The sequence below is a fragment of the Marmota flaviventris genome, chromosome 17 (genome assembly GCF_047511675.1).
Source record: "Marmota flaviventris isolate mMarFla1 chromosome 17, mMarFla1.hap1, whole genome shotgun sequence".
In the NCBI taxonomy this organism is placed as follows: Eukaryota; Metazoa; Chordata; class Mammalia; order Rodentia; family Sciuridae; genus Marmota; species Marmota flaviventris.
This window is the reverse complement of record NC_092514.1, coordinates 27,164,599-27,187,399: the sequence shown is the minus strand read 5'-3', so window position 1 is coordinate 27,187,399 and position 22,801 is coordinate 27,164,599. Positions and strand designations below refer to the sequence as shown.

The 22,801-nt window shown below is 47.9% G+C and overlaps 1 protein-coding gene across 1 annotated transcript in view; it reads right to left on the bottom strand.

The window, feature by feature from the left end:
- Nucleotides 1-1,060: 1,060 nt before the first annotated feature.
- The window catches only part of Kif1c (kinesin family member 1C), a 24,646-nt gene continuing 2,905 nt past the window's right edge, over nt 1,061-22,801 (bottom strand). Inside the window, exons 5-23 of the mRNA XM_027922609.2 lie at nt 22,246-22,425; nt 21,541-21,606; nt 20,997-21,175; nt 20,797-20,908; nt 20,311-20,388; nt 20,088-20,153; nt 19,926-20,001; nt 19,414-19,492; nt 19,060-19,205; nt 17,555-17,724; nt 17,324-17,403; nt 17,123-17,198; nt 11,272-11,351; nt 9,937-10,031; nt 6,640-6,723; nt 6,043-6,229; nt 5,855-5,927; nt 4,092-4,706; nt 1,061-2,284 (exon numbers count right to left, since the gene is read on the bottom strand). Coding sequence (XP_027778410.1) covers nt 1,598-2,284; nt 4,092-4,706; nt 5,855-5,927; nt 6,043-6,229; nt 6,640-6,723; nt 9,937-10,031; nt 11,272-11,351; nt 17,123-17,198; nt 17,324-17,403; nt 17,555-17,724; nt 19,060-19,205; nt 19,414-19,492; nt 19,926-20,001; nt 20,088-20,153; nt 20,311-20,388; nt 20,797-20,908; nt 20,997-21,175; nt 21,541-21,606; nt 22,246-22,425 — 3,129 coding nt within the window. The 3' untranslated portion in view covers nt 1,061-1,597. The remainder of the gene's footprint in view (nt 2,285-4,091; nt 4,707-5,854; nt 5,928-6,042; nt 6,230-6,639; nt 6,724-9,936; nt 10,032-11,271; nt 11,352-17,122; nt 17,199-17,323; nt 17,404-17,554; nt 17,725-19,059; nt 19,206-19,413; nt 19,493-19,925; nt 20,002-20,087; nt 20,154-20,310; nt 20,389-20,796; nt 20,909-20,996; nt 21,176-21,540; nt 21,607-22,245; nt 22,426-22,801) is intronic.

Below are 22,801 nucleotides of genomic sequence, written 5' to 3'. Positions count from 1 at the left end.
TGGTGGTCACAGATCCCCAAAGACGTGGCAGTCAAAGTTATCAAAATTAAGGGTAGTCATCAGCAGGGTGCAGAGACCAACCACAAGGCTAATACCACCCTTCCCCAGAGGCCAGGTTTGGCCACAGTTGGAATTATCTATGGTTTGGTTGTGCGCACAACAAAACCGACCTCAGGAAGCTGTGGAGAAGCAGCTCAAATTTTCAAGTGAATAGAAAAGTTTTCCTGAGAAAACATGGACTCCAGAGTGTGGGAAGCAGAGGGCAGAGCAGTGATACAATCTAAACTGCAAAACCTTTACAGGATAGCATTGCCATGGCTTGCTCTCCAAACCAAAGCTTTAAAACAAGAAGGCATTCTTCTTGAAAACAGTCCTTAAGACAAATAAATACTATGCTGAATACACCCTGTCAGAGGCAGGTAACAAGACTGGAATGAAAATAAACAGGTATGTGCAAAAAGTTTGAGCAACACACTACCCACAGAAATGGGCTCCTGGGAAGAACTTTCAAATAAGTGAAGTGACTTCACAGACCTCCCCACCCCACCCAAATCCTTCTGAATCTATCAGCCATAGCCAGTTGGGGACCAACAGGCTATAGTCCCTCTACCTCCCCTCACAATTCTCCCTCTTTGCTTTATACAGGACATTCAGAGTGGTGCTGGGAGTAGAGATGAAGACACTGGGTAAGCAAAAATGAAATAAGGAAAAGAATGGTAATGCACTTTCTGGAGAGAGGAGACTGGGGGATGTAGCTCAGCTGGTAGGAGAGAACACCTGAAGACAGGAGACATGAGGTTGTCAGTACATGAAAACTTTTTTCTTTTTTTGGTGCTGGGGAATCAAACTCAAGGCCTCACACATTTGGCAAGCACTCTACCACCGAGCTACACCCCAAGCCCTGGAAACATTCTTACATATTTGATTAGGGCAGTGAGAGCATGGAAACATAAATACAAAAAAATTTACCAAGACATCAGACACTTAAAAGCTATGAGTTTTACTAAAACAACCTGTACCTCTACCATAACCCCAAAGCCAAACAATGAGCCACAGTACCCTCTGTTTGCTATCCTTTATTAAGGGGTCCCACATCCTCATGGGACTCCAGCCAAACCAAACAGGTCCCCCAAATATAGCAGGAGGCCTGGAAGGGGAGGGGAATGACTTATGATCCCACCACACCTTCCTGGAAACAGAAACCCACCACAGACAGACAGACAGACAAGGACTGGGGAAGAGAACGCGCCTCTCCCCACTTTGCACCCACTCAAAAAGAAAGTCAAACACTGGCTATGCAGCCCCACCCCCACCCCACCCCCCATAGCAGCGTTTGTGGGACTCCCCGTCCAAGGGGTGGCCCCAAGGCAGCTTCCTATTGCTCTTCCTTCACTTTGGTTTGCTCCTGGCAACTCCGTGCCCTCTTCCTTCTCTCAGCCTCCAGCTCAGTCACCCCACGTCCTATAACACCTACTCGGACCTTCTCTGTCCTCTCTGGGCCTCCCTGCCCGAGGGCTTCTGGGGAAGCAGCGATCCCTGCATCTTCCCTTCTCCCAGCAAAGGCCTGGCCAGACCCTCTCTGCCCAGTGTGTGGGACTCACACGGCTGCCCCACTCTCCTTGAGGTCAGGGGCTGAACGCTGCCTTCTCATTCGCGGGGGAGTAGTGTACGGTGGGTATCGGGGCCCTGGGGGCCGCTGGGCTGGGTAAGGTTGGGGCTGCTGGGGATAATAATTGTGCTTTTTGGGCTGGAAGTGCTGGGGTTCTTGCTGTGTGGAACCCCCTCCCCGGGATCGGCCCCCTCCATCCAGGGAGTTCCTGCGGGGACGGTGGGACCTGCGGGGACTTGGAGGTCTGCGGGCAGGGGTGGCTGGGGGTGGGGGAGTGACCTCCTCAGGGGGTTGGGGTGGAGCTGGGGCCTCCCCACTTCCCATCCCTGGCCAGGATTCCCGGTGCTGGGGGTTGCTCTTGAAGGGGAAACGCAGCTTGCAGTCGTGAGGGGGCACAAAGCGAGCTGGGGGTCTGCGCAGCCCCCCACCCCGGCCCCCAGAGCCCTGAAGTCCCTGCAGGCGCAGCTGCTCCTGCTTGAGCCAGCGAAGGCGGCCACGACGGAAGGCAGGATCCTCCTCCATCAGCCGTGACACCCGCTCCCAGCTGGACAAGGGTGGCGAAGGGGGACGGCCGGAGGGTGAGCGGTCACTGGGCGCTGCTTCCTCTACTGCATCTGATCCTTCAGGTGGGGCCCAGGAGACCTCACTGGCTTCTTCATTCTCATCCTCATGATCCTGGAGTGGGTCGGGGTGAGAAAGGAGAAAGGATGTGAGAAGAGCTGAATCCCGAGGATGTGTGGGTTTAAGATGGTAAATTAGAAAGAACTGGAGTGACCAGATATTGAGGATCCAGAGAAGAGCCTGAAGATAAGAAAAGCTAGAAGGTTGTGGTTTATGAGTACAGGCCCAACAGCCAGATTGTCTGAGCTCAATTCTGGGTCTGCCACTTCCTTGCTGTGTGGTCAGATCTTTGCCTTGTAATCTCTGCCTCAGTTTTTTGAGACTCAGTCATCTGTACAATGACACCAGTAATAACATACTTAGGGATGTTAAAATAATTGTCAGTTATATTACAGATGAAGAATAGAGCAGCTAGGCACAGTGGCGCACACCTGTAATCCTAGCAGCTCAGGAGACTGAGGCAGAAGGATCATGAGTTCAAAGTCAGCCTCACCAAAAGCAAAGCACTAAAAATTTGAGACCCTGTCTCTAAATAAAATACAAAATAGGACTAGGGATGTGGCTCAAGTGCCCCTGAGTTCAATCCCTGGTACACACACACACACACACACCACACAAAATAGAGCAGAGGAGGAGGATAGGAAGTCAGGGCAGGTGTGGCTACAGTAATAAATGAATGTCATCATTTCAGTGAAACCCTGAAAAAGTGAGAAGCAACCTATGGTTGTCTTTGGGGAAACACCTTGGTATAAGGAAGAGCAGGTGTGAAGGCCTTGAGGCTGGAGTGTATCAAACAGTTAAAAAACAAACTGTGGAAGGTGGTAGGGCTCTAGTGCAACAAGAGGAGAGGAGCAGAAACTGCTAGAGAAGGAAGCCTTCGTAAACCTTGAGCCCTGACTACAACTGACTGTGGTCTCTCCTTGGACAGGAAGCTAGAACAGAGCAGAAGTTTATGTGTCAGCTGGGCACAGTGGCACATACCTGTAACCCCAGCTACTTGGGAGGCTAATGCAGAATGATCACAGTTAGAGGGCAGCCTAAGTAACTTAGTGAGACTGTCTCAAAAAGCAAATAAATAAAAAAGACTGGGGATGTGAGCTGGGATTGTGGCTCAGTGGTAGAACACTTGCCTCGAATGTGTGAGGTGCTGGGTTCGATTCTCAGCACCACATATAAATAAAAAATAAAGGTCCATCAACAACTAAAATGACTAAAATAAATACAAAATAATAATAATAAAAAAGACTGGGGATGTATATCTCAGTGGTAGAGAGTTCCTGGGTTCACTCCCCAGTACTGGGGGTGGGGGGGAGTGTGGTTTAAGTAACCCTAGAGACTGGCACAAGACCTGGCAGACAGCAGGGTTGAGTATACACATGCAAAGCAAGGACAGGGGATAACACTACCACTCAGGGCAATTGTGAGTAGTAAGCCTGATGACACACAAAAAGCATGGAGCACAGACATACCAGAGTAAACGGCCAACCAGGAGGGAGAAGGAGGTTATGAGAATGTAAGCACACCAAGTCTTCAAGCTGCAACTTAACAACTGTGTACTTTGCATTGGTGATTCTCAAAACTTTAATTGCACTTCAGAAACACTTGGGGAGCTTATTACAAATACAGGTTCATCCCCAAATATGTAGATTCAGTAGGCTTGGTGGAACCCAGAAATCTGCATTTTTTGTGAGCAGCCTGGTGATTTTGAGGCATAGGATTCCTAAATTCCACTGAGAAAGACTGTTAAATTTCAATAAGCTTTTTTTCAAACAGAGAGGAAGGAGGTTGGGATCTGAGGTGGGAGATACAGGGAAGAGCTAAATGAAGGGAGAAGGAAGAAAGCTCAGCAGAGCCTCCCTACCTGGGTCAGGGGGATGACCCTCTCCATGCGGAGCATGCGGTCCCGCAGGGCCTGTAGCTCGCGGTCCTTGCTGCTGTTCTGCAGCTTCACCTCCTGCAGAATCCCGGTCAGCTTGTCTATATGAGCCCGGAGGTCCTCCACCTCCGCCCCACGGGCTCCCTCGTCCCCACCGCCACTGCCATTTCCTCCAGATTCCTCCTCGCCCACAGTGTCCCAGACATCCCGGGCCACAGCCCTCCAGGCATCTCCAGGCCCCTCAGGCTTTCCATAGGTGCGACACAGTTCCCTCATCTTGAGGGCGGCCAGGGCCTCAATCTCAGCCCGCCCATGGCGGAAGTCAGCCAAGGCCACCTCATAGCAGATCTCTTTGACTGCTTGCATCTTCAGGTCAGCCATGGTGGCCCAACGGGGGTCTTTGCCTTGCAGCCTCCGCCGCTGGGGGATCTGATAAACCCTACGAGGGGCCCTGCGTTTGCCACTGCTGGGCAGGCCACAGCGCTTGACAATGGTCTGGACTGTGGTGGGGGGCAGCTGCTCCCGCAAGGAGGAGATCAGCCGCCAACTCTCTTCACAGGAGCGCTTGTCAGAGTCGTCCCCACTGTCAGAGTCTGCATACTGGGGCCAGAGAGAGAAAAGACAGGGAGAGAGCTAAGGACATCCCAGAGGCCACCCTGGTCCCAAAGACACAGGACACACCTCCTCAGCATGCATCTACTCAAGTCCTACTCTGCCTCTTATGAAGGACAAGAGGATGCTGGGAGCCTGAGGCCTGGAAGGACACATGGAAGACCCCCATATACCTCTTCTCCACCTCTCTTATGAACTGCTTAACCGTTGCTGGTCTAGACAGCAGAGATGATGACAATATCTACTTCACAAGTATGTTTTAAGGATTAAACATTTAGAATAGCAACTGGCTAAGTATTAGCAGTAGTTAATTGAGTCTGGAATTTTGTGTATTTATAGTAAGGCACTTCTTAACCACAGGAACACATTCTGAGAAATGCACCAGTAGGTAATTTTGTCATTATAAGCATAATGACACAAATGAAGGCACTACAAATTGGTGAAACAGTTTTATGAAACTACCCTCTTATATGTGGTCTGTCATTGAAAAACATTATGCAGCAAATGACTGCTAGGGATAAGGCTTAAAAGTCATTTAAAAGAACAATATGGCTGGGTGTGGTGACACGTGCCTGTGATCCCAGCAGCTCAGGAGGCTGAGGCAGGATGATTGTGGGTTCAAAGCTAGCCTCAGCAACTTAGCAAGGCTCTAAGCAACTCAGTGAGACCCTGTCGCTAAATAAAATATAAAAAGGGCTGGGGATGTGGCTCAGTGGTAAAGCACCCCTGGGTTCAATCCTAGTACCTAAAAAAAAAGAAAAATATTATGGTCAAGTGTTTGCCTAGTATGTGTGAGGCCCTGGGTTTGATCTCCAGCACCACAAAAAAAAAAAAAAAAAAAAAAGAGAGAGAGAGAGAGAGAAGATAAATCTTATGTAAATGACAGTAACTTAGATGTGATAAAACCCTGAGTCAACTGGGAGGAACTTTAATTCCCTGCATATAACATTTTCCTCCCTGATCACATCTCTGCTAACTTTCCTCCTAAACAAACCACTTCTACCTCTCACCCCACCCCACTTCCCACTCTGCCTCAGAGGATATTCAAAGTGAAGTCAACTGAGGTGACAGTGGCCTCCCTGCTCATCTGCTTGCCAGCCCACCCCAGGCTCTGTGTGCCTCTACTCTGTTCTTACCAGTCGCTGCTGTTCCAGCAGAAGGTCAGCCTCTTCCTTTTCTTTTCTATACTGGTTCTCCAGATCCTGAAGCCTGAAATTGAGCAGAGTGGGAAGGCAGAGTTGTGGGGGGCTCTGGAGCTACTTCAGTAGGATGCCCGACAACAGGAGGATGCTGGGAGCCTGGGGCTTGGAAGACCCCCACGTACCTCTTCTCCATCTCCAGTTTGATATCAATGCCTTGTTGCTCTAGCAGTTCCTTCTGGGCAAAGTTCCAGTCAACAGGCTCAGAGGGTGGTCCTGGGGGTGGGGGGACCCCTCGTTCGCGTTCTAGCCGGGCCTGCTCCGGGTGATTGAAGCGGAAGACATGGTTCTTGCCCATCACAATCCTATTTCCTAGAGATGAGAAGAGGGGAAAGTGACTCCTCTATAGCAGCAAACCCATCCCCATGCCCACAGCGTAGAGCTCCTTGCTGTCATATCCCAAGGGCCATGATACCCTCTGTTTCATCACCCCCAGGCTGAGAGGGAAATCTAAGCTGACATTCTCCTGGGTTGACATTCTCCAGGAACTCCCCCATAGGGATAGGAATCAGCCAAAAGGAACAGGGACAGGGGGAGCTGGGACAGCAAGAAATCAAGACTTGACTCCTTGATCTTTGCTTTCTAGCTCCTTCTTCATACACCTACATTGTTATTGATTTATTTCAGGGTCTTACACCCTATGATGTACTCAGAAAGCCCTGCCTTGGGACTTCCTACATATGGCCACGTCCCAGACCCTCACTCTGGGACACACTTTCTACCTGATTTCAGCACCAGTGGTTCTGTCACAAGCTTCCCATTGACGTATGTCTCAGCTCCTTCACAAGGCTCCAGTGTGACCACCACTGAGTGGGCAGAGAGGAAGGGTAAAGATTAGACCCAGGCAAGAGTGGATTATGGTCACAGATTCCCACTTTTCTTTACCCCCCAAAACACATGCACCACCAGTCCCACCCCCAGTACCTGTGGGGGGTGCCATGGCCCCTCTGGTGGCAGGCAGCACGGGAAAGGAAGAGCAGAAGGAGGGTTAGAGCCCCAACTACGATTCCCAGAAATCTCTGCAGTGGCTCCCTACTCACCCACCACCGTCCTCCCAGCAGCAGCATAGAAAACCCATAATTCTCAAAAGGCTTCATTTCTCATGTGAAACTGGGCAAAGGCCCTTTCACTTCTGCCTTTCAGATGTCTATTCCTACCTTTCCCATTAACACTTATCCCTGGCCAGGCCTGGATTCTTCCAGTAGGCTCAAACCCATCTGTCTGATGCATCCTGCAAACTGCCACCTGACTAATCTTCTCAAGCCACAGCTGACATATGACAAGATAAAAGTCATATCAAGGTGATCCATGGTACAAATCACTGAGCCTGATGCTTGCTGGAGACACAAAAATGCATGTGGCAGCTCTGTCCTCAAGAAGCTACTATGACCATTACCAAGGGATCCCCATATCCCAAAGACTAAAGCTCTGTGACTCCTTAGCCAGGGACTCTGAGAAAGTCATGTAATTTCTGGGATCATCTATAAAGTGGGATAATTAAGTCTTTATTTATAGAGTGACTCAAATAAACCATAAAATAATACATAAACATGACTTTTTATTATTATTTACACAAACATGTAATGAATTGTAACATCAGGCAGATTTGGGGACTTTGATACAGAGAGGACAAACATAGCAGAGAAGAAACTTGGGTTAGGGAAAGAGGACTGGAAAGGATTATGTGAAAGTGGCGACTTCTGAGTCAATCAATGCTCAGAGGGAGACTCAAATCTCAATGGGCAGAAACAACAGAGAGGAGGAGGACTGGGAGAGAGTCAGCTGAGGACAGCACTATGCATCTGGGAACAGCCATGAGAGAACAGGATGCCAGCAGATCTAAGGGGTGACAGTTTATCCCACCTTTATTCCATATTTCCTACCATGCCCCAAAATACATTCACTGATTTACAAATATACTGCACCCTTACTCAAGCACTATTTTATTAGATCCTGAAACCTAATAAAGCGGTAAAAAGCAAAAAGCCCTGCCGTCAAAACTTACCTCTGACTCGTAAGATATAAACAATAAACAAGAAAACTTAAAATCATTTAATTCTAATAATTTTTAAAAACAGATAATCTGGGGCTGGGATTGTGGCTCAGTGGCAGAGCGCTCGCCTAGCACGCGCTGGACCCGGGTTCGATCCTCAGCACCACATAAAAATAAAGCATTGTGTTGTGTCCATCTACACCTAAAAAAATAAATATTAAAAAAAAAACCCAGATAATCTGAAGTCCCCTCTAAAGGACAGGGTAGGTATTGTGGATAGAACACAGGGCCAGTGGGTCAGGGCAGCTTCCTCCCTATCCTTGGACCCACAACAATCTGGCAGCCCAGAGCACAGCCCACAGCATAGTTCCTGGAGCCTGCCATCCTATAGTTGGAGTTCTGCCATTTTCTAGTTGTGTGGTCTTGGGCAAATTATCTAACCCGAGAACCCCTGTTCAGTCACCAATGAACTATGTGAGAAAATGCACAGGCACAAGTAGATGGTCAGTGAGCAATAATTATACTTCTATGTCTATGCTGCCCATATTCTCTGCCTGTCTCCAGTCAAGTCTGTTTTTTGTTTTGTTTTGTTTTGTTTTCCCTTTTGCAGTATTGGAGTTTGAATCCAGGAGAATTCTCCCAGTGAGCTACATACTCCAGCCCTTTTTATGTTTTATTTTGAGACGGTATCTTGCTAAATTGCCCAGGCTTACCTTGAACTTCCAATAGTCCTACCTCAGCCTCTCCAGTTGTTGGGATTATAGGCATGTGACACTACGAACAGTTTCACGTCAAGTTTCAAATTTTAAGAACCAGATATGATGTACAACTATAATCCCAGTTACTTGGGAGGCAGAGACAGGAGAATTGCAAGACAGACTCAGCCTTTACAGTTCCCCCCTTTGGGGCACATACACATTGACTGCTTTTACTGTGATTTATTTAACACTGTTGCCCATGTCTGTCTTCTCCCAAACACCCTGAGAGCTCCTGGATGGTGGGCTGGCCCTGAAGCCTTCGTAAGGCTTTAAAATCTTTCCTGGCACAAGGCTGGAGGGAACCGTAGAACAGGAACTCAGCAATAACTCACTGAACTTAACTCATTCAAGATTTTCAACCAAAATGCTAGAAGCATCTGCTGCCACTGGGGGGCTTGAATCAGACCACAATGACTAAGCTAACCAAACCCTGAACTAAACTGTAACCCTGAACAGAGACACACCTATGTTATAAGTGTCTTTTCTATTCTTTTGAGATGAAGTCTCATTGTTGTCCAGGCTGGCCCCAAACTCCTGAGCTGAAGCAATCCTTCTGCTTCAACCTCCTGAGCAGCCAGGACCTCAGGTGTGTGCCACCACACCCAGCCACTTCTTATTTCTAAAATGTGTGATGGGGCTGGGGATGCGGCTTAGTTGTAGATGCTTGCTCAGCATGCATGAGACCTTGCATTTGATTCCCACTACCATTAAAAAAATACACTTTAAATTGCATGAGAATTCTTTTATTGACGTCAGACTGTCTTCCACCTTCACCCTTGGAACCTGTGATTCCTGAAAGCTTTATGGCCACATTAAGAGCTAAAGTCTCCAAAAGTTTTGGAACCACAGAGGCACATGAACCCCTTAACCTCAGAAAACTTCATCATCATAGCTTGAAAAATTTGGGTTTCTCACAGAGATAAATTCAGATATTCCATTAAGATGAAGATGGGTATTTATATATAATGACCAGGGTGCTATTTGAGGCTAAAAAATTAAGGACAGGAGCATATCCCACTCTCTGGCACATTGCAGTGTTCTATTTCTACTGGGATCCTTGGTGCTCCCTGACCATATACAGAGCCAAAGGCTTGGTACCCTCACTACTTACCTATGAGCTCAGAGCCCAGAGTATAAGAATATATTCCCCCCTCTACATGGCTACACTCTCCAGTGCCAGACCCAGGCCTCTGTGTGGGATGGAAGATAGAATCTGTCTCTATTCTTTTCTGGTCACTCTGTTTTCAACCGCTCACACCAATCATTACCTTCTCCATCCTGCTGAGGGATGCTCCGGAACAGACAGTGTTGCTCCCGAATGAACTGTCCTGTCAGTTTGATATCCACATCTACTTGGCCGACCCTGGGGAAGCAAGGGCCAACATTTTCTGAGCATGTTCCAGACATCTGCCTCCCAAACACCAATTCCTCCAACTCGATGAGCCAGCATAATTATTCCCATTTTACAGACAAGGAAGCAAGGCTGGACTGGATAAACACCCTCAGCCATAAACCTCCTACCCACATTTAGGGCTAATTATCCCAAACTCTCTACCCACAAGGCTCACCCAGGATAGCCACAAATACCTTCACTGGGAGAGGCAGGGGAACGCTCACTCTCTTTAACCACGGGAGGCACTGAGCCCCAGGGTTTCATTAGCATTAGCCAGTGAAGCTACCAGTCCTCAACCTCCGAGTTTGCCATGTGGGTACCACCCCCTGACCATGAGCCATCAGAAGCCATCCCCAGAAGTGCTGGATCAGTTTGGTTTCAAGAAACATCTTGCCCTCACCAAATTGGGGGATAGAGGATGGCCACCGAACAGGTGCTCTCAGCAACTTGTCAAGAAGCTGAGAGAGGGCTGGGAGTGTAGCTCAGTGGTAGAATGCTTGTAAGTGTGTGAAGCCGTGGATTTAATCCCTAGTACCACAAAAAAGAAAAGAAAACAAACAAACCAAAAAAAAAGAGGAAGAGAGAAGGGAGGTGACATTGGGAGAGCAACCAGGACTGTGGAAGCACATGTCCATAGATCTGGGGTTGTGGGTATAGCTCAGGAGTAGAGCATTTGACTACAGACACTGACTGTCTCCAGTGACCACCAAGAAAGGGAATCGTGCCAGATATGATGTACAACTGTAATCCCAGTTACTTGGGAGGCTGAGACAGGAGAATTGCAAGTTTGAGGTCAGCATGGTTAACTGAGTGAGACCGTGTCCCAAAATAAAAAATAAAAAAGGCTGAGCATGGTGGCTCAAGTCTGGAATCCAAGTAACTTGGAAGTCTGAGGCAAAAGGATCAAGAGTTCAAAAGCAGCCTCAAACCTTAGCGAGGCCCTAACCAACTTAGCAAGACCTTGTCTCAAAATAAAAAACAAAAGTGCTCAGGATGTAGCTCAGTGGTTAAGTACCCATGGGTTCAATCCCCAGTCCCAAAATAATAATAATAATAATAATAATAAGGCTGGGGGCATAGCTCAGTGGTAGCACATCCCTAAATTTAAACCCCAGTATTGAAGAAAGCAAGCTAGCCAGCCAATCAGTCATACTTTATAACCACACCCAAAAAAGAGAAGCTACCCCACAGGCTGCTGGGTACATGCTACCTGGTGATGCCATCTTTGATGTGGTAGAGCAGACATTCAGACATCAGAGGGTCTTCATTCAGGTTCACCAGGTGGGGAGTCTAAGGATGTAGAAGTGAATGATCAGGAGAAGGCTCATGAGGACCAGCCAGGATGGTTATAAAGAGAGGGAACAAAGGAGCTCCCATGAGTAGACATAACTCCAGGTTCTCACATTGCCTGCTGCTCACGCTGCTCTCACTCTTGAAGAGTGCTCCCACCCTCCTTTCTGCCCTGAGGAGCATTTTTGATTCTATGGTTTCCACTTCTTATAATAACCACTCTCTCCTTACATACAAAAACCTACAAAAACCAACCCCACCACCCACCCTTCTCATGTCAGTAACCTCTCCCAAGGTCCTATCTCTTAGGAGGTGCCCCAGCCTGCCAGGCTCCCCAACAGGAAGGCTTGGAGCCAACCTGCACTGTCCTCTCTGCCCTATATTCTGCCACCCCCTTAATTTCTTTCCTTAAAATCTATCTTGCAACTTCTGAAGAGTAAGAGAAGAAATTGGGTGAGGAAATTGGTACATTCCACCTTTCATTACATATCAAATGTCTTGTGAGCATAGATTACTTTTGTAATTTAAAAATAAAATGTTAGGCTGGGGTATAGCTCAGTGGTAGAACACTTGCCTAGTATGTGTTAAGATCCTGGACTGCATCCCCAGTACCAATCAATCAATAAAACACTTTCCATTTCTCATGGCAGAGTCCCCAGCTTCCTCAGCCACCAGCCCTCTCTGGACCTGCTCACCTCAGGCCAGGGTCACTCACCACAGTAACTGGTTGATACTGTTCCTGCCTAACGCCTCTGTGACTAAACTCATCCCAATTACCTAGCTGATCATTATGCTGAAAACCCAACCCATTCCTCTCCTGCAAAGCACCTTTTCCTGATTTGTTTATGACACCCCACCCTCACCAGGCATGAAATTCTGGGGAGCACACAGGTCTTGTTCCCTCCACACCCACTCTGTCACTGGTTGCAAGCCAGAAGTCCTGCTCTCTATGGCTGCAGCCTTGGCCCACAACTGTCCACTCTCTGGCACAATCCTGCTTCAGGTATGTCTGATTTTGTGCCCTCTTAGTGGGTCTCCCAGCTTCCTGCCTGCACCACAATGAGGCCACATCATTAATTTCCTACCAAAACCTCTCCAGCTGGTGCCCCATGCCCTCCTGACTAAAGCCCTGATTGAGTTCCCACCTGGAACAATCTCCCTCCTCCCCACCTACCCTTACCTCATCTGTCAAAATAATTTACTTCTATTGTGTTGCAAATGCCACTTAGTCTGTTGCAAATGCCACTTCTCCATGAAGCTTTCCTAGGTCTTCTGACCCAATACAAGATCCCTGGCCTCCAACCTACAAGGATTCACTGTAGGATTTCTACCTCACCATGGTGAGGTACAGAATGGGGACACAAACGAATCAAACACACACTCTGCTGTTCTGTCAGTAAGGAAATCACTTTGGGAGGTAAGGTGTAGCGTGGAAACACCACTCATTACAAGCGGGGAAAATGGATGCCTTATAGAAGAGTTTCTGACATCATGACCTCGCTTAGTTTGTTCATTTATTCTTACTTTCCTTCCCAGGGAAGGAAGTGCCCCCATATTCTGGAAGGGACTTCCATGAAGAGAGGAATGAAGTACAGAACTATAGGGGTTCAGGGGGATCAGAGTACTTCATGGCAAAGGCAACATGGGATCTAGTCTGACCCTCAGATGGGCCCAGACATGCAGAGGGAAGAATGTTCCATGGAAAAACATTCTAACAAAAACATGGAAGCAGGGCTGGGGGTTGTAGCTCAGTGGCAGAGCACTTGCCTAGCACGTGTGAGGCACTGGATTAGATCCTCAGCACCACATAAAAATAAACAAATTTAAAAAAAAAAAAGGCATTCTGTAGAAGCAGAAAAGCATAGTGTATTGAGGCAAAACAACCAGGAGTGGAGGCCCAGATTTCTTTGGAACTCATCCTGCCCCCTGGGGGGGTACTCAGGGATGTGTCCATGGTTGATATGATGGGTATCCATGTCTGTCCTCCCAAGGGACCCCAGGATTGCTGCTACCATACCTTGCCTAAGGGACATTACCATCCCTATATTGCAATGTCAGGCCTGCTCTGGGACTGGCAAACACTGATTGGATCTGGAAGCAGAAAGGATCTATCCCTGGGGAGAGGTGACATGATTTGGGGCAATGCTTTCAATTTCTGTTCAGCCCTGGAACTCTTTGTTTAAATGAAACCTTATCTGGGAGCCTAGAATGTCAAGCACAGATAAGCAGAGAGCCAATCAGGCCCAGGCTGGGATGGAGAACTGAGTTTGGTCCTCTCCCCTCCCCTCTAGCTATGGCCCCTGTGAAGAAAGCTCTAAGCCAGGTTTAAACAATCACTGATTAAAAAAGAAGTTAGGCCTAACCCAGCAAGAGCAGGCTTTCCCTAAGCAACCTGGTCCTCTCCAAGACAAACTGTAGCTTTTCCCCTAGGACCCAATTCTCCACCCTTTCATCACAAGATTGGAGATACTCCCACCAAACCTATTTCCCCGGTGAGTCTAACAGCTCTCCCTCTGAAACACATGTGCCTTTTAAACATGAGTCGGGCTGGGGATATAAGTCAGTAGTGAAGCACTTGCCTAGCATGTATGAGGCCCTGCATTTGACCTCTGGCACCACAGTAACAAATAAGAATACATTCATCTTCACCATTCTGAGAAAAAATGCAAATGTAAACTACCCCAAGTAAGAATACATTCATTTTCACCAATCACACTGACAAAGATCAAAAAGTCTGATGATGGTGGCACCTGCCTGTAATCTCAGTAATTCAGAAGGCAGAGGCAGGAGGATCGCAAGTTCAAAGCCAGACTCAGCAACTTAGCAGGACCCTAAGCAATTCAATCGACCCTGTCTCAAAATCAAAAATAAAAAGGGCTGGGGATGTGGCTCTGTGATAATGCACTCCTGGATTAAATTCCAGTTAAAAAAAAAAAAGTTTGATAAATCTTAGATGTTAAAAAGGCTAAGGGAGCCACGCAGGGGGTGTACATGTATAAGCTGAGCTATTCAGGAGGCTGAAGTAGAAGTACTCCAAGTCCAAGGCCCGTCTGGGCAACTTACAGAGACCCTATCTCAAAAGTAAAAAGGGCTGGGGATATTGCCCCTGGGCTCAGTCCCTAGTACCAAGAAAAAAAAAAAAGTAGTAGGGAGGGGAAAACAGGCCTCTGTTGTTCTTAGGAGTATAAATTATCATGGTTCTAATTTTTAGAGGGCGCTTTAGCAATATAAATCTCTTTTCTTCTTCTCCTTCTTTTTTTTTTTTTGATAGTAGGGTTTGAACCCAGGACCTCAGACATGCCGGGAAAACACCAAATCTTCACTTATAAGAATCTGTTTAGGCAGACAACACCTCTTTATAAAATCATTCATTGTAAGCTGGGTGTAGTGGGGCATGCCTGTAATCCCAGTTGCTCAGGAGGCTAAAACAGGAGGATTGTGAGTTCAAAGCCTCAACAAAAGTGAGGCACTAAGGACTCAGTGAGACCCTATCTCTAAATAAAATACAAAATAGGGCTGGGGATGTGGCTCAGTGGTCAAGTGCCCCTGAGTTCAATCCCCAGTACCTACCCCCCAAAAATCACTCATTGTAGCATTGTTCGTAGAAACAAAGAACAGGAGAAACAACGAAATGTCCATAAGGAGGAAGGTGGCTAAATCATATCTCATCTACAGGATGGAATAATCTGACACCATGAAAAAAGCAAAGTAACCCTTAAAATAAAAATAATAAGGTATGCAACCACTACCATTAAAAAGAGAGGCTGTATGTGTGTGCACATGCATATAATTATATATAACACATGACTGTACATGCACAACTACCTCTAGAAAAGTATGTTAGAAACCGATAATGGAGGTTGCTTCTGGGAGGGGAACTTGAGGGGAAAGGACTTACTTTTCACCACATACACCTTTTAGTACTTTGAATGTTCTCTCTTTACCAAAACAATTAAAAACAAACAAGCAGCCAGGCACAACAGCACATGCCTGTCATTTCAGTGAGTCAGAGGCTGAGGTAGGAGGATTAGGAGTTCCAGACCAGCCTCAGAAACTTAGTGAAGCCCTAAGCAACTTAAAAATAAAAAATAAGAAAGGGCTGGGAACGTAGCTCAGTGGTAAAGTGGTTAAATCCCTATACCAACAAACAAGAACTCCAGTTTTGATCTCAGAGCTATAGTAGATGGCATCCCTAAGCAATTTTGAGCACACCCCACCCCACTTACTTCCACCCAGGGGAAGAAATGTCCTCCTCTTCAGTTTCCCCACTCCTTTGCTAATTCTCCATCACTGCAACTGGATGGAAATGCCCCATATATGAGCATCCAAAGATGACTGGAAGCCACACTGAGAACCATCTGCAGCCACCATGCCCAAGATGTCACTGGGCCCCCAGGGTCTGCTCCCTCAGAAGGACTCCAAAGCCTTGGGTACCCAGCCTTGGACCAGGCCTCTCAGCCTGGCCTGCCACTCTTAATTATACACACACAGTTCTCTCATTCCTTCACTGCAAATTGGGCCAGACAAAGCAAAGTCCTCTTCTTTTTTCAGAACAATGGTTCAATGATTCCTGCTTGCTCAGTTTCCCAGATGGATCTGACCTTACAAAATAAAGTGAGCAATCTTTCCAGTAACCCACCACCTCTTCCTGACAAAAGAACCCAGTGACCCTGTCTGGTCCTAGCAATGTTTGGACTCACAACCTAATCAGTCTGCTTTGCACCATGGACCAGACAGGCTTGGCTAGTTCCCTGGTGGGACTGGAAGTTCCTGCTCTGCTCAAATTGGCCTTTGCATCACCCCTTTATTGGTATGTGCCAGTAGGGCTGTGTCACGCCAGCATCCATTCTGACTGGTGAGTCCCAGTGTTAACTGGTTAAGTATTTTGAATATCATATCTGCTCCCAATGAAGTTCAACTATTCCCATCCTGCTTCTTCCTTCCTCTCAGCAAAGTACCTACAACTTGGCAGACACATGTCAGGTACCTGCAGGTCCCACCCACCCAACCCCACATGTACCCCAAGTTTGCTTAGCCTCATATTGTCTCTATTCCTCCCTATCCCCCCAAGTCCTGTCCACCTTTCAGGCTCCACTTCCCAAACCAGCTTCTCCAGGGATCTAGCTGCTGTATTTCCAGGCCACTCTGATGCCTCCACCTATGACCAAGCCTGATACATGGACAATCACTGTCCCACAGAATAGTGCTCACTCTTCCTCTCCCTGCCTTAGTCTTGCTTTCCCAAGTTATCCTTTCAAAACCATAATTTTAGTAAATTTTTCTGAGTTGGAAGCACATGCATAGGGTACAAAATTCAAATGATAAAAAAACATTTAAAGCTTTGAAGTCCCTATCCAAAGCAACCTCCAGGTTCTCCCTTTCTCCCAAGGTAACTGCTATGAGCAGTTTCTCATGACTCTAAGATAACTTCTGTGCATGAACTCACAAAAACACACATGAAGACCTAGATTCTAAGCTGCTCTTGCAATCCCTTGACAACAGGAACCCAGTCATCCTTCTGTGGGCCTGACTCCTTGGCAGCAGGCACTTACTAAACACTAAACTCTAGCTGACTGTCCAATGGATGAAGGAGAAGGCACAGATGGTGGGATAACACAGACAGGTGGTAGAAGGAGAGGAGACACAGATGAGGAAGGGACAAGTCAGAAATTTCAGAGGAACAGATCATAGAATTCCCATCCTTCTACCCCAACCCTTTTTTCTAGCATCTAGGGAGCTGCATAGGCCTCCTCACCCGATCTCTTACATACCTTCTTTGGAGAGAAGACACCCACAGTTCCCCCATCCTCCCGGACGGCCACGCCCATCTCAGCCAGCAATGCTTCTCTGTGGGCAAAGGAGAGGCAAATGCCACTCTTATCCTCACTAGCTTGGACCTTCCCTATAGGGCCTGACCTCCTCCCCCTCCCACGACTGCTGCTGCTGCCACCACCAGCCTCAGCCCCTCACACCTCTCCATCCTCAAGGCTTCTGTCTTACGAAGCTTTTCCTCCCATGTCTCATTCAGCTCAGCAATAATCTTCTCTGTCTCCTAAGAGAACAAAGGTGAGCAGGGATAAGGACAGTGGGGACAAATATCCACCCTAGGGAACATGGTATTCCTGGGATTCCTTCTTCTTCTTCAGGAAGTTAATTTCCAGCAGCTCCCAGACTCCCATCCCTTGCCAGCTCAAGCTTCTTACCTGCAGCCTCTCCATGGCCTCCTCGGGCCCAATCTGGGGCTCAGCACTGGGAGAAAATGAGGGCTCCAGCTCCCCATTATGTGCAGGAGGAGAGGAGGGTGAAGCTGGGGCAGGGGAAGATGATACGGCTGGCAGAGCACCTCTGGGACTCCCCTCTTCCACTTTTAGGCCTGGAAGGGAGAAAGGTGAAAGAACAAGGCTAAGCTCTATAGCCCCAGCTACTTGGGAGGCAGAAGCCAGGAGTTTGAAGACCAGCCTGGGCAACATAGTGAAACACTGTGTCAAAAAAAAAAAAAAGAAGGTGATTAAATAAAGATGGAATTGATTAGAGACTATAAAAGGCCATAAGCTTCAGAAAGGACTTAAGAAGTTATCTGGGAAACTTCCCACCAGGCAGGCAGTTTTCCTAAGAAGCCTTGACAAATGAGCATCCAACCTCTATTTCTAACCCATGGATGGAGAGCCCATTACCGAACAAAACAGCCACTTCTTTCCTTTTTTTTTTAAATGTATTTTTTAGTTGTAGATGGACACAATCCCTTTATTTATTTATTTTTATGTGCTGCTGAGGATTGAACCCAGTGACTCACGCATGCTAGGCAAGCGCTCTACCACTGAGCCACAACTCCAGCCCCCTTTATATTATTGATGACTTTCATGATCAGAAAGTTCTCAGCATGTCATGTGTACTCACTGTTTCTAGCTCTGCCCTCTAGAATAAGAGAGTATGCTGCCTTTTCTTCTGGGAGACAACCCATCAAATGCTGAAGGTGAACATTGATCTACCTTATTCTTCTTTTCCCAAGAACATCCTTAATCCCCCAACTATGGCTCTCAGCACCCTGATATCCTCAGTGGGATGGACCCTAAGACTGAATGCAGAGTATCCATACTTGATCCAGCTAACATGGATTAGCATCCTATAACACAGATGCTTTTCCTTTCTTTTCTTTTTCTGATACTGGGATTGAACCTAGGGGTACTCTTTTCACAGATCTATATCCCCAGCACTTTTTATTTTTGAGACAAGGTCTCACTAAGTTGCCTAGGCTGGCCTTGAACTTGTGATCCTCCTGCCTTTGCCTCCCTAGTAGCTGGCATTACAGGCCTATGCCACCACACCCAACATGGATACTATTTCTTATTAGTGAGAAAGATCAGTGCATTTCAGAATCCATTCTATTATTGACCGTTAAGCTTATGGTCAACTAAAACCATGATATTTAACAAGGACTTCTATCAAGGCAAGGACTCAGAACACTTCCTAACAATTCACTGTATGAGCCATAAATTCAGAACTGGCCGTTTATTCCCAAACTGTCATTATCCAGAAACCTGCCAAAGACTTTCCAAATCCTGACTCCTCTGGAGAATCAGTCCCCTTCAGCTCTGTAACACTGGAAGAAACATGTGCCTCTCTGAATATGCAAAGGGCTTCGTGGTGGGTGGAGAGAATGGGTGGGCCAGAAAGTGTCTCTGAGCTGCTGCTTGCCTGGAGCCCCTACCTCCCAGAGCAGAGGCTGACAGCCCCTGTGCCATCAGCAGTTCCCGAAGCCGGGCCACCTCCTCTTGCAGCTCTCGGATCAGCCGGGCATTAGGGTCCTCGTTAATGACAGCATTGCAGCGGATTTGCTTGGTACGGTCAGCATACCTGGGACAAGGAGGGAAGATGGAGACTGGTGAAGGCAGGTACAGGAAACCCCAGCTGGCAGCCTGTATCCCGCTCTCCCAGGCCTCAAGATACTGTGGGAAGACTGAGGGTTCATCCTGCCTAATGGGAAGGGTCCTGAGTGACAAGCCTCTGAGGTTCTGGTGCTTTCTATACACTGCCCCATCCCTGCCAGAGCCAGAAGCCCCACCTGAGGGTGCTGAGAGTCTCCTCGTAATTGATGTCAGCGGGACTCAGGGCTGCAATCATTGCTGTGCGTGAATTCCCACCTATGAATGGAGAGGACAGAAAAGCTTTAACCGAGTCGGGTCCTAAGGAAAATCAGGTTGGGTCAGGGATCCTCAGTGCTCAGGCAGGGTCTGATGGAGTCACTGTCTGAGATAAAGTGAAACTAAGAGCTGTGCAGCCAATCATGAAACCTGGTGGCTGTGAGAAGGGGTGAGGTCAGGGAAAACATCAGATGTCTATGAGACAGTCATAGGTCCATGGGAGGGAACTGAAGGCAGCAGTGGGTATGGGGTCAGTAGGTCCTTGACTTGGTAGGAAGGGTTAAGCCTTCAAAGGATATTCCCTAGGTTGGGGGTAGGGTTAGTAAAACTATGCTGACTAGATGTGGATTCTAGGGGTGGCAAGAGAATCTGTTAGCTATATCAAAGGAGTTCGTGGGAATAGTAGCAGAGTTGCGAGAGAGGAGCCCCTCACCCAAATTCTCCTTGAGTAGCCAGGTAAGCACAGAATCCCGGTAAGGTATAAAATCTGACTTCCGCTTCTTTGATTGCTGGGGGATGGGAAGGAGAAGGCAGTCAGAGTGGGCCACTCCCTATGCCCCTTCCCATCCCCTTCTCTTCCAACCCCAGGTCTCACCATATCTGCAAGGGCTGAGATCACCTTCCCTAGAGTAGTCAAAGACTTATTGATGTTGGCACCTTCCTGGAAAAGGATGAGGAATGTAGAGATGAAATCTTCCTCTCCCAATGGGATCTATTTCCCTTTCTCCCACTCCCTAGTGAGGGTCCTAGGTTATGATCAACAATCTCCCAACATGGCCCTCCAAACTGCCCCCATCCATCCTTCTGAAGAGCCTTACCTTCAGGCGCATGCCCCGGGCCCCTGAGGAGTCAGCTCGCTCGCTCCCAGCAAGGTCCACCAAACTGATCTTACTGACCTGGAGTCAGAGGAAAGAGGCAGGAGGTAAGGCGGATGGGGGTGAGAAAAGCAAATCAAGGGAGTCTGGGTAATTAGCAAGGGCTGCAGAAAGCCAGGAGGGGGGCAAAGGAAAAGGATTGGAGAAAACAGAATACAGGAAGACAACAATGAGGAGCTGGTTACTCATTCATTTGTTTACTTATTCACTTGCCCACTATATACCAGGACAAGGGACACAGTGGGATCACAGCCCTGCCCTGAGAAGTCTAACAAGGAAAAACAAGCAAACAAGATGCACTGATCTGATTTTGGTGGGATGGTACAGAGGGCTATGGAAGTCCTAAGAGGCATAATCCAGCACGTGTGAGGAGGGAAAGCCCAGACCCTTTCCATTATATCCCTGTCACCATTGTGGGGAAGTCCCCACCTTCTCTGAGTCCAGCCCAGTAAGTTGGTCATGGCTGCGCTGTGTGAAGACAATGGTGAAGACAGCATGGGAACGGCTGCTGGTCTCATTCATGTTGGTGGCAGCCACAGTCCTAGGGAATAAGAAGAGTAGTCACAGGTCCTGCCCCTCTTCTTTCCAAACCTGGCTCCCTTCCCCTCCGCTCTGTCAGTCTGCCATACCGCGCCTTATTTCCGCAGTCCATGAGGTCAGCAATATCTGCATAGGAGGTCACAGCCAGTTTAGACAGGTCCTGCACGTAGGGGCCCAGGATGGGGTGCTCCCGGACTCTCAGAGAGCCCCGACTCTTGGGATTCAAAAGGTCACGTACCCGCTCGCAATAAATCTCCATATAGCTCACCTGAGTAGGAGACACAAATAAGGAGGAAGCCAGCAGAAACACTGCCAGCAGACACCTAACACAGCACAGGACATAAGTAACCATACCTCGTGTATACCAGACAGGGATAAGATTCTGCATATGCTAGCTCACTGAGCCACCCACCAACCCTAAGTGAGTCCCAATCATTAACATTTCACACAAATACACACTCAGGAGCTAAAGGCTGAAATCATTCCTCAAAGGCACAGTTAATAACCAGCAGAGCCAGAATTATATCCCAGGCTGACCCCAGAGATGGCCTCCATATTAAATGCTCTGTTTTCCTGTCTTCTTGCCAGAAGCAGCAAGCCCCTTCCCTACCTCCCACCAAGACTTGGGCTTACCTCCACAGAATAGGAGAGCTGAGAGCTCTGGTTCTCATTAACACGAGAGAAGAGGTCCTCACAGAGCTGGAATGGGACACAAAGAAGCATAGAGAAGTTCCTGTTCATGGCACACCTGCAGTGCCCAGCCCCAGGCCAGGCCCTGTTCCAGGTAACCCCTTTCAACTCTTCCCAAAGCCCTGAAGGCAGGGTCATTCCCATTTTACAGATGGGAAAACAACTGTGAGAGGTTCACACTTGCCCAGGGTCACAGGCTAATATTCAGTGATCCAGTACCCAAACCCAGCAGTCCTGCTGCTGACTCTGGGTACAAGGCCACTGTGCTACATGGCCAGGGAGAATTATGGCCAACTCTCAAATACCCAAATCTAGATCTTTCTATAGTTAATACCTTGTCTATATATAGTACAGAAGCCCAGAGGGGAATTGTGTTCACAGATAATTATGAAACAAAGTAAAACAACAGCCAAGTGGTAAAGTTGAAACCCAAGGCTCTGACACTAGGGCCTTGGCTTTTATCATACAGCCTCAATGTTTCTGGAAGGAGAAAAAGACCCCTTCCCCAAAGTGCCCAAGTTGCTCTATTACATGCCCTACCACTAACGACCTTGGAGAACCAGATCTCTGCTGCATAATCCTTCCTCCCCTATGGGGCAGCTAAAGATGCTCCTGCCCTGAATGCCCAGCCAGGTCCCAAGCATGTACCTGAGGCACAATGCCCTGCTGTCCTGGCTCCTGACGCCCCATCATGGTATAGGACTTCCCAGCCCCAGTCTGTCCATAGGCAAAGATGCACACATTGTAGCCTTCAAAGGCATGGAGTAGCATCTCTTCTCCAATGTCCCGATACACCTGCTGCTGAGATGCAAACTGGGGGTCCTCAGCCTAGGTGAAAGGGGGCCAGAGAAAGACAGTAGAAGCACTGAATAACTTTGTCCTTTGTGCCTATGGCCTGAGAGTCTTGCCCTTTATCACTAATAACTGCCCAAAGGTCCTGGGCACCCCTGCTCCATCATCACCCTAATCAATCCTAAAGATCCTATCAAGCCCCTATGCGTCCTAATTATCCCAAGAGATTCTACTTCCCCCTCCTGGTCCTAATCAAAACCTAAGGGTCCTACCCGCCCCCACCAGGGGTCCTCCCCTTCCCAATCCAGTCCCAACCAATCTCCTGGTGTCCCTGTTTCCCAACAATGGCCCCTCCCAGAACCTAAGCCCCTGTCAACCAGATGGTTGAGCTCTTCCCTTGGCTTAGCAATCT